Below are 12,168 nucleotides of genomic sequence, written 5' to 3'. Positions count from 1 at the left end.
TTTTTATGACAGGTTCTCACTTTATCACCAAGGCTGGAGTGCAGTTGAGTGATCAGCTCACTGTAACCTTTGCCTCCCGGGTTCCAGTGACTCTGTCTCAGCCTCCTGAGTAGCTGGGATTACAGGCGCATGCCACCATGCCAGGCTAATTTTTGTATTTTTAGTAGAGACAGGTTTCATCATGTTGGCCAGGCTGGTCTTGAACTCCTGACCTCAAGTGATCCACCCACCTTGGCCAGCCTAAAAGATAATTTTTAAAAAGCAAAGAATAATGTTTTTAACATCAGTTTTCAATTAGACCATAAGTATACCATCATCTGAAACTTTCCCATGCGGCAACAAATTAAATTAATTACTACCCGCTGTACTCAGAGTACACTGATTCTTGTAAATAAAGGCCCCTCATCCCTTAGCTATCTTCTTTGCACAAAACTGGAGATACTTCCTTTCTCATTTTAACACCTCCTATTCTACAGGGCAACTGAAAATTTGTCAATGTGGTTTGCATTCATAAACTGAACTAATGGGATTGACTTAAACAGTGGCAACCAGGATTTAGGTTAAACATTAGCAGAGCTATCATCTCAGGACAGTTCTGAGTACCTCATCAGCAGGTTGGTGTTTTTTGTTTTATTTAGAGCCATGGTCTTGTCCAGGACAGGATAAAATGAACTGATTATACAAGTGACCATACCTCTGTAATGCTGGGAACATTTGTGAACATAATGTTCACAAATTGCATGCCATGTCTTGAAGCATACATACTGGAAGTCAGGAACTGTGTTCCAAATCTCTTGTCAAAAACACTTCTGTCTTAGGTTGGGTGTGGTGTCTCACACCTGTAATCTCAGCACTTTCGGAGGTCAAGGCGGACAGATCACTTTAGGCCAGAAATTTGAGATCAGCCTGGCCAACATCATGAAATATAGCCTCTACTAAAAAACCAAAACTTAGCCGGGCATGGTGGTGTGTTCCTGTAGTCCCAGCTACTTGGGAGGCTGAGGCGGGAGAATCACTTGAACTCAGGAGGCGGAGGTTGCAGTGAGCCAAGATTGCACCACTGCACTGCCATCTGGCTGACAGAGCAAGACTCTGTCTCAGAAAAACAAAACAAAACAAAACAAACAAAAAATTTCTGGCTGGGGGCAGTGATTCACACCTGTAATCCCAGCATTCTGGGAGGCTGAGGCAGGTGGACTGCCTGAGGTCAGGAGTTCTAGACCAACCTGGCCAACATGGTGAAACTCTGTCTCTATTAAAAATACAAAAATGAGCTGGGTGTGGTGGTGCACATCTGTAGTCCAAGCTACTTGGGAGGCTGAGGCAGGAGAATCACATGAGCCTGGGAGGCGGAGGTTGCAGTGAGCTGAGATAAAGCCACTGCATTCCAGCCTGGGCGATACAGACTCCATCTCAAAACAACACAAAACAAAGTCTCTGTCGTAAAGAAGATATAAACCAGAGTCAGCAGAGTGGGGCTGAGACACCAGAGTTTTAAGAATTAGAAAAGTCTTGATAGTCAGGGTCCTTCTGAGAACTTTAATGGCCCTCCCAATCACGTGGCTGGTAACATTTAGCCTCAGTCCTGAATCTCACCATGACTGTAGTCTTAGTGAAATGCAAATACGAACAATCTTGATATATTTATAATTAGATGTATTTTTACTACAGGTAAAGTATAATGCTTCTAAAATAAAGTCTGATAATTCAGAAAGACTGGTCAACTAAACACATGACTAGCAGCGCCATGCTCTTGGTTTCTAGGACCTATCATGCTAGAATCCTCTTCACATTCCAGTGTGCCCACTGGTGGAGTGAGTGCAATAGCACAAGTGTGTGCCTTTCTAGCACAGGCACAGCATCCAACAAGATGACAAAAAAACTAATAAAACAAAACAAACAAAAACTTATGCAAGTACATACTAAGGATATTGTTAGGAATCATTGATTTGAACAGTCAGGCTTGCCAAAATCATTGCTAAATTACTACTGAGGATAATTATATATTACCACAACAAAAAGTATTTTATAAGAAACTAGCATGTATATATGTAGTAATCTAAATCTCCCTAAATCATATGTTCTTATTCTAAGGTGGTGATTCTTAACTGTATTTTATGTAATTCTTTTGAGAATTGGATGGAATTGCTGAACCCCATCTTCAGAAAAAAAGCACATACATACTTAACATTTAGGTTTTCTAGACTGGAATCTTGGCTTGACAATTTTTTCTATGCGACTTTAGGCAATTTCTTTACTTCTCTATACTTTAGTTTCCTCATCTATGTAATGGGGAGATTAACAGTCTTTACCTTATTTGTTCATTCTGAGAATGAACTGAGTTAATGTGAGTGAAAGGTTTAGAACACTATCTGGCACATGGTGCCCCAGAAGTCTTTCATTCTGATGATGGTGACAATCACTTGATGATATTCACAGGTTCTGTGAGGCTCACCCAAGGACCTTCAAAAGTCCCCAGTGACTCCAGGTACAGGAACACTGTCTACTCTTTTTTAAGATAGGCATATGTGCTGCCCAAACCCAAGTAAAATTATTCTAGAACAAATATGGGCTAAAAGCTTTAAAAGGTCGGTAATTTTGTTAACTCATTTACTTAGAATTTTGTAAACAACTTTTAAATTTGCTCCAGGTAAAAGCTGGATTATCTGGCCTGGCTGAGTATCATTTGAGAACAATGGCACAAAACAAAGTATATTTTCCATATTTACAAATAGTTATTTGCAATGGATCTTCTCTCACAGGTCTGGCATTTTACTATTCTGGCATCTTTCTTTAAAAATAATTTTAATACAATTAATTTGAGTTACTTTAAGGTTTATAAAAATGTCTAATATTTATTATTGCTATATTAGATCCTTAATATTCTACATAAGACATGACAGGTATTAGTCACCTCTTTTAAAAACTAAGCAAACAAGTAATTTGCCCCAAATTATTAAGCTAATAAGTGACACAATTACAGTGGGTTCCCAGATCATGTGGACTCTGTGACATTTTTTTCTTTTCTTTTTCCGTGTTTTTGAGACAGAGTCTCACTTGCACTGTAGCCCAGGCTGGAGTGCAGCGGTGTGATCTCGGCTCAGTGCAACTTCCACCTCCCAGGTTCAAGCAATTCTCTTTGCCTCAGCCTCCCAAGTAGCTCTGATTACAGGTGCCCACCACCACACCCAGCTAATTTTTTTTGTATTTTTAGTAGAGACAGGGTTTCACTACGTTGGCCAGGCTGGTCTCGAACTCCTGACCATGTGATCTGCCCACCTCAGCCTCCCAAAGTGCTGGGATGACAGGAGTAAGACACTGTGCCCAGGACTCTGTGACATTTTTCTACTCTGGTTTTCTTCAATCAGGATAGCAGGTAAGCTCTACCTGAAAACAATTTGAGGACACTTCACACAAACTAAGTTTTTGGTGTAATAATTCTTTACATGCCTAGAGAATTCGCTGTCCTAAAATTTAAAAATGCCTTGTTCTGAATGTAATTTTACATATAAAAAAATTTTTTTTTAAAATAATGCCAACATTGAACAGTATTCAGCCTTACATACCTCATTATTATAAGAACAGACGAAATTCTGGTTTTCTTGGATAATTGGATGATATTCTCTTGCAAAAGTTTTTTTCTGTTTATTTTGTACACAGAGTTCCAAGCCTCGGGTAGGAGGTGTTTTAATGAAAGGAAGCAAGCAGTTAGGATCACGGAAGGACACTTCAGCATGACACCTGGAAATTTCGTTAGTCTCCAACAGAGGATCTGCAGAACATCTTTCCAAACCAAGGGACTCCTCAATTTCACTGAGCTCACAAGATTCTAACGTGCTATTTATAGACACAAATTTTGCTGGGTTGCTATGTTCTACCACCTTTCGGGAAGATCGTATGACTTTGTTCTGATTGCTGTAAAACAGAGCTACCCACATATGAAGTAAAAGCTTCACTTCTTCCACATTATCAGGCAAATCAGTATTCCAGGGCCTAAAAGTTTACAGAAAGAACACATGAAAATCAATGTAAGTGGTTATTTTAGTTACCTTATAGTAAGCAAGTGCCTCCAATATTAACCTTAGTTTTTATGTTTTTATTTTTAAAATTTACAGATACAAAGCATGAATGAGTAAAAATGTAGTTGACTTAACAAATAATTATCAGTCTAACCCACTCATTTTACAGAGACAGGAACTGAGAATCAGAACATGTAATCGCCTTCTTTCAAATCACAAAACCTGCATGGCAGAACCATGATCTAAACATGCATCTCCTGACTCCTAGTTTAGCATGTGTCTTTTACACCATACAAATTCACTCTGGACACAGAATACTATTTATGTGAATAATGGTTTCACCAATACCCAAATCCTTATCAACATGCTTTTGCTAAGTCTGGCTGATTCATTTATTTTCCATTTTTGTGTCTCTCTTCTAATAGATGAGACAGTCTGAAGATAAAATATCTCTCTGGGCAATTCAACAGAATATACTATTTTCAGATTACATTTCTGAAAAATATCCTGAAACTGTAAGGGGAGATGGAAAACATTTCTGGCCACCTGGCAGGCAAAAGGATGCCAGATCGCTGGAGTAGGATAAGTTAGCAGGGCTGCAGAGTTGGGCAATAGCTAAGCAGGAAGTTCTAAGGAAATGACCCTTATGAGTATATATAAACTTGTGCATGGAAGAGAGCCTGACAGCTGTAGAGTCCATTTAGTCAGATGTGAAACAGTTCATTAATAGGAAGTTGAATGTCATTTCACATAGCTAATGAATGCTTCTTGCTAACAGTGATATTTACCATTTATTATTACTATTGTCCCAATATATGTAATCTCAAGATAGAGCTACTACTAAACTCATACTTAAAAAGTGTTGACCAGACTGTCATCTACCACTGATATCACCTGAAAATTTGTTAGAAATGCAGAATGTCAGCCCTCTCCCCAAGGAGAATGCATCAGAATCTGCAGTTCAATGCAATCTCCAGATGAGCAGTACACACAATTAAGATTGATAGGCACTGTCCAGAAGCAAGAAACTTGCCCAGGGTCACAGGAGGTAAGAAAGGGAAAGAACCCGGGTTCAAACCCAGGTTAGTCTATACTCCAAAGCCTGTGCTGTTCACCACTCTGCTATTATTGCCTTGATTCCTTCTTAAGGGAGATCTATAGAACAATCTGATGTGAAACTGCTTATTCCTATCAATCTGAACAATTTACTAAGCTACAAGTGATTTTTAAAATGTTTCTTCTGGAATCCAGTCTGTAAACCATTATTTCTAAATCTCACACTATTTTACATTAAGATCTCATCTAAAAATCGAAATTCAAAAGCCACAGGGGCTTACAAAGGAGCACTGCAAACTGGAAAGCTATTCATTAGGCTAAGGTTATCTTTAAAATGTTCTCCATGTGAGCACAAGGGGAAAACCAGCCTGTTACTCTTACTTGCCAGGAAACATGTTTGCTTGATGTTATCATCAAATTGCTGGTTTCACACACAACACTTGTTTCTCCTTCTCCAGAGTTTGGCACAAGTGTCCCCCCCTCACTATACTCATCTCAACAGAAAGTTTCATCCATTTTCACCAAGTTTCACTCACACTCACCCATGTAATGCTCTTACTACAGTTTTCTCCAGTGGGTGGTTGGTATATTTGCTGTCTAAGCTGAATGCATATTCTGTTTCACATTTGAAAGTGATCTTAACGGAGTCATCACAGTTAAACACTATATGAGAGCAAGAAGATTCTTTCGCACTGGAAGACTTCGGTCGATCCTTGTGCTTCACCACCGGCTCATCAGAAGGTTTTGGCTGAAGCAAAAGGCCGGGCTGATGCCGAAATGGCATGACTTTCCCCACTGGGGTTACTGCTTCAGGGCTTTTTGTCCCATTCTTGGGAAAGGGAGGGCTTGGTGTCTCTTTCTCCTGAAGATGTTTCTTTAACTCTTCTGTAAGGAGCAGAGCATATGAATGTTCCACAGAAACAGAAGAGCTCTGGCTTGCATCTGAAGATTCTAGTGTTTCCTCAGTCAGTGCTGACTGGGCTTTAGCAGGGGTCTGACTACAAGCAACCAAGCTTTCTTCATTTTGGTTAACAGTTAAGTCTGACCCAGAATTACTCTTCCTATCAGAGGATGGGTTAGGTAGTAATCCACCTTTTTGACTTTTAACTCCTCTATGATATTCATGGTCAGATGTACCTCGCAAAGAATTTTCTTTAGAGAGCAAAATATCATTCTGTGGCAATTCAGAGGAACAGTGAAGATTTCTAGGCTCAGATACTTGTGTGGAAGAGGTAGCAGAGCTTAATGCTAGATCAGCTAACATATTTAGGGCCTGGGAGTCATAGTTGACAATGGAGTTCTCAGCAAGATCATTGTGAGCCACTGTGGTATTTTCTGGTTGAACATTATTTATGCTGATCCCATCTTCTTGACCATCTCTTGAAATTTCTGACTGAAGCTTTGAAACAGTTTCTCCTTTGACTTCAGTATAAAGGAATTAAAAAAAGAGAGATATTATGTTTGCTTGTCATAGAATTCTCTGCCATTATTAATGGCTAACTCAATGTGTCCAGAAAAACTTATGTTACACATATTGCTTATTAAAAATTTACTATCAGATTAAGGTCTCCTCCAACCCTCAGATCTCTTATAACATACTAAACCAGAGGGACAAGTCTTAAAGAATATGTGTATTAATTTAGAAAGAGATTACTCTTCAAAAACATATGTAATGAACTACACACAAGACACACAGCTCAGTTCAAAAAACGTACAAACAGAAAAAAACAAAAAGAAAAAGGATGAGAGTCCTGCCCTTCAGGAGCTTACAATCTAGTGAGGCTAGGAATGTACAAGTTTCAAGTGTGTATTAAAGTTTGCTAACATACATTCTCAGCAATCATTTCCCTGAACAAGTGATCTGTTAGAGAAACCATCTAAGTTCAAATAATTTTAACTATATAAATCTTTAATTACATGATGTAATAGAAATAAAAAATTAGAAGTCATAAGCGTACTCAGAATCATCAATTCCATACCTTTTAAAATTTTGCTTTCATTACCAAAAACATTTGGTAATGAAATGTTTTTACATTATCCAAGAAAGAGTAAATCTACCGACAGTTTTCCTTTATGCAAAGAATCAAATCTATCCATATGCCCTTAATCAGAACAATTATATTTGCTGGTGGTTTCCCTAGGTATTTTCAAGACATTAATTAGTCCTTCCTAAACGCTGTTATTATGAAGGACTAACTTCACAACTCTACTAGGCAATGATTACCTGCTGCAGGTAGAGAGATGAACAGAAAAGCCAACTGTGTTCCTCTTTATAATAGTAGCAGGTCCAAAATGAATTAACCTCCTCCCAGCCAAGGCCAAGGAGTAATACATTTAAAGAGAAGAAAAAAGCTCTAGACTTTTTTCGTCATCAATTAGAACGAGATGAGGGTATGCATGCACATGGGGAAAGGGTAAAACTAATCAACCACTGCCCAGTATTTATTTAAAACAGCAAATCCAAAGGGGACAGGTGGATGAAAAGGACCCAAAGCGGGCAGTTGTCTTGTTAGCCCCACAGGTATACTGGAAACATAAAATTAATTTTATGATCTGATTGATTTATTGACACTAATTTCATTCTATCTTTGTTAATATTATGGCCTTTATGTACTTATCGCTTACACAAACTACTACTTACAAGTAAGGCCTAATATAAAAGACACTGTACTGAAATCCAGAAAAAATGGTAGTTTAATAAACATATTATAGTCTCACATAAATCACCCAATTATTAACTTGTTACAAGTCTTCAATAAAACAAAACAAACAATAATATCTATCTATTTAAGACATACATAAGACAACGCCAAAGGAACAACATTAAAAAAGAAAGTTCAGTGAATAAAAAGGACAGAACACCATGTTTCATTAATGAAAGGATTGTCTGACTTCAAAATTATCATGTGATTCTAATTTAAATCAGTAAGTTTCAAACTGAGGACAACATGGCTGTTTCATCTGCCTTCTTAAACTTTGATGTTTAAAGTGTAAGAAGTAAAATGATTAACATAGGTGTTTAAGAAAAAAATTAAGAGATTATTTAAAAGTAGTCATTTAAAAATGTTAACTTGGAATGTGATAACACAATACATACAGATATTTACAATACAAATAAGTTTTTAAACTATGTGTTCAAATATTTTGAAATTTTTTGAAATATTTTTCAAAATTTTTTGAAAATATTTTGAACACCTATTTTAAAAACTTTAAATTTTCCGGGCTCGCTTTTCTGCCAGTATCCAATTGTATACCTCTTTCCATTAAACAATTTGTCAATAAACATCTGAAGCCAATTCAGTGCAACAAATTCAAATGACACTGCTAGGAACACAAGATGTTTCTCATAATGTTTACAAATGTGAAAGATTGGACCAAGACATAACAAATGATTTGAAAATAGTATGAATTAAATTCCATAATGTTCTCAAATATCCCAAAGAAATGAGAGATTAGCAAGAGTCAGATGTGAGAAAATGCCTCCCTGTGGGGATAAAACTAGCTTCGAGCCCGTCAGGCAGAGGATGTGCATGGGGGAGGCACAGATGGCCCACAGGGGAAGGAGCATGGTGGCAACAGCAGAGTGCTCAATGCAGAGAGGTGGGGTGCAGCCACAGCATAAACTCCCAAGAGAGACAAGCAGAAGAGCTCAAATTTGGTTTGGAAGCCAAAATTGCAGCATATGGGTTTTTGAATGACATGAGGAGCTTTTAAAAAATCTTCAGTCAAAAAACAACCTGAAAAAACTTAATCTCAGGGTATGCTTTAAAAAAAAAAAAAAAAAACCAACAATTCAATTTATTTCTCTGAATTCCTACTCTCTGTGAGATATTAAAAAATCTAGTAATAAATGAGGGAGAAAGTAGAATCAGAAGAACCAGACAGAAAACTCATAGGTTTGTCTAGCAGTTGAAAATACAAAACTAGAGCAGTTCATGTTGATTTGTCACTTAAGCAAAGTTAAATAAGTAAAACTACTTTTTAAATTAATGCCTTTTAAAACCAAATATAGGCTTCTTGGTCAGGCATGGCAGCTCATGCCTGTAATCCTAACACTTTCGGAGGCGGAGGCAGGCGGATCACTTGAGCTCAAGAGTTAAAGACCAGCCTGGGCAACATGCCAAAACCCCATCTCTATAAAAAATACAAAAAAAGGCTGGGCGCAGTGGCTCACACTTGTAATCCCAACACTTTGGGAGGCCGAGGCAGGCGGATCACCTGAGGTTGGGAGTTTAAGACCAGTCTGACCAACATGGAGAAGCCCCATCTTTACTAAAAATACAAAAAATTAGCCGGGCATGGTGGCTCATGCCTGTAATCCTAGCTATCCAAGAGGCTGAGGCTGGAGAATCACCTGAACCTGGAAGGCTGACGTTGCAATGAGCCAAGATCGTGCCATTGCACTCCAGCCTAAGCAACAAGAGCGAAACTCTGTCTCAAAAAAAAAAAAAAAAAGCAAAAAAATTAGCTGCGCATGGTGGTACATGCCTGTAGTCCCAGCTACTTGAGGGGTCTGAGGTGGGAGGATCCCTTGAGCCCAGGAGGTTGAGGCTGCAGTGAGCCGAGATGGTCCCACTGCACTCCAGCCTGGGTGACAAAGTGAGGCTTTGTCTCAAAAAAAGGAAATAAAGCCAAACGCAGGATTCTGGATTACTGATAGTTCTGGACAATCTGTTTATAATTTCCTTCAGATAAACTTATAATCTTCTATTTTTAAAATTGAAATGGTCCAGAAAAATAATGCCAGGTACTACTTACTTCTGCATTTAGTCATAAATAAGGCCATTTTTACTTTAATGCTTGTAGACAATTCATGTTCAGGCTTTTTGCAAAGTAAAAAATAGGCTCTGTTTTTTGAAGGTTTGAGCCTCTGTACTTTCCTAATTTATTTACATTAGGAAACCGGTTTATTTTCTTTCATGTCTGAACTAAAAAACATAGAAAAAATTCTTGGTACATTTCAACTGCTCTTACCCTATTTCAATATATTATCTTGCACTCTCTGTTAGATCTGTATCAGGGTGTTTAAATTTATAGGAAGAGTATTTCTTACCAGGTTGTGGCTGCTTTCTGATTCTGGGGTTCTGATTGCTTTTTACTATATTTACTCTCTGTTTTTGTGGAGATTTCTTCACAGGTGGCTTAGCCCTTCGAACAGTTTTGACTGGAGATTTCTCTTGTTTCCTTGCCCTTTTAGCCTTTGTTGGCACTGGAACATCTTTAGAAATATGAGCTTCTTGGTTTTTTCTATCCAATTTGGCTTTCTGTACAAACTGTGCAGTCAGCACTTCGGCACCTTATGTAGAAAAGACATCATTTTTTTAAGGGGTAGGGGCCCAGATACTTAGCATAGCTTTCCCTTTTTTTTTTTTTTTTCCAGTTTTTTTTGAGGGGAGCAACTTTAGTAATGTGGAATAAACTATGAAATTTCAGGTATTTAATTAAAATATTTTAACAAAGTAGAAGTTAAAAATTCTCACGTAAATATAATACGAACTTGCTAAGTGTCTGCTTATATCCCTATCAGGTGAGGAAGAAATAGATCAGAGTAATAACTTTGTAACAATTTAATCAAAAACAAACTTTGGGCTGGGAGTGGTGGCTCACACTTGTAATCCCAGCACATTGGGAGGCCAAGACAGGAGGACTGCTTGAGCCCAGGAGTAGGAGACCAACCTGAGTAACATGGCAATATGCTGTCTATACAAAAAAATTAAAAAATTAGCAAGGTGTGTGGCATGTGTCCATAGTGGCAGCTACTCGAGAGGCTGAGGTGGGAGGATCACTGGAGCCCACACCACTGTATTTCAGGCTGGGCAAGAGTGAGACCCTGTCTCAAAAAGGAAAAAAAAAAAAAAANAAAAAAAAAAAAAAAAAACTTCATAACCTTCCTGACTAATGTGACAGGTAAGACTGAATATGCAAGATCACAGCCCCAGGATATAGATACTCATGATTAAACAAAAAGCAACACAGCTCCCATAAGATGATGTGGTTAAAACTACAACCACACCGCAGACAAGAGGTTGTATAGAGAGCGATATTACGTATTTGGAGAGCTACATCATATATTTTATGTTACTACTTTACTCTCCAAATATGTCTTCCCATCTTTTAAAAAATTATTTTTCAGATGGTATTAAATTTAGATGACATCCAAATTTTAATACCATCTGAAAAATAATCTTTTAAAAGATGGGAACACCGAGGAAAGTTTGCAACTGGTTTTATTTCCAACACATCTACTATCTTACACAAAATCATCTCTCTTAGAAGTTTTGCTTTGTCACATGGTATGAAAACAGCTAAAAGTGGAGATGGATGTGAAGAAAAAGAAAATACTAAACACCTGCTTATAACCACACAATAAGAAGTGTTTCAATCTTTTAAGAATTAAAATTTAGCCTCAAAGATATCATATGAAATAATCACACATATGAATGTTGGCAAATATTTTTAAATTACATTATAGAGAAGATTCTACTTCTCACTAAGGACACTAAAGATGATATTAAACAGTTTAAGAAACTGTGATGAGTGTTAGTGAAATGTAGGAGAAAAAAAGAGACCTATTTCATTTTATTCTTTTGGGGGTTAGAGAAAGGAATGGTTTTAAAAGTGTTTTCAGAATATCTTAATGTCGTACATTTTGAGCCTGATTATTTTCCTCCCTACCAAATTATTATATTAATAAGTATTAAAGAAGCATATTGGTTTTTTAAGAATAAGACTTCTCATTCCACTCTAATTACATTTTCTAAAATCTTCAGCATGAGGAAAGGCAACATAAAAATAAATCAGGAAAACAGTTACGACTAAATTAAAAAGAATGCATCCGGATCACCTCTGGGAAGAAAGCAAAAAAAAAAGAAAAAGAAAAACATTAGACAACCAGGACCCAGGGGAAAACTTTCTAACATCTATACAAACAGAAAGGGAAGATATACCCAGGTACCCCGAGGCCCTGGGAGAAAAAGAAAAGCAAAATGAAACAAAGTGATCCTGCAGGGATTGTTCTGTTTACATGGAACACTCAATACCATACTTCTCTAATTGCATGCAATTAATCCACTGGTGGGTTATAAAATAAATT

General features: G+C 37.5%; 1 protein-coding gene across 3 annotated transcripts in view; it reads right to left on the bottom strand.

Annotated features, from left to right (window-relative positions):
- Positions 1 to 12,168, bottom strand: part of TASOR2 (transcription activation suppressor family member 2) — a 46,342-nt gene that overhangs the window by 19,858 nt on the left and 14,316 nt on the right. For all 3 annotated transcript variants that reach the window (XR_005197515.1, XM_017513167.2, XM_037732993.1), the window contains exons 8-10: positions 10,129 to 10,371; positions 5,618 to 6,497; positions 3,567 to 3,993 (exon numbers count right to left, since the gene is read on the bottom strand). Coding sequence is in view for 2 of the 3 variants with exons in the window: in XM_017513167.2 (XP_017368656.1) it covers positions 3,567 to 3,993; positions 5,618 to 6,497; positions 10,129 to 10,371 (1,550 nt within the window). In the remaining variant the exon portion in view is untranslated. The remainder of the gene's footprint in view (positions 1 to 3,566; positions 3,994 to 5,617; positions 6,498 to 10,128; positions 10,372 to 12,168) is intronic.

This window comes from Cebus imitator, unplaced genomic scaffold (assembly GCF_001604975.1).
Source record: "Cebus imitator isolate Cc_AM_T3 unplaced genomic scaffold, Cebus_imitator-1.0 Scaffold487, whole genome shotgun sequence".
NCBI classification, from domain to species: domain Eukaryota; kingdom Metazoa; phylum Chordata; class Mammalia; order Primates; family Cebidae; genus Cebus; species Cebus imitator.
This window is presented reverse-complemented; position numbering and strand designations above follow the sequence as displayed.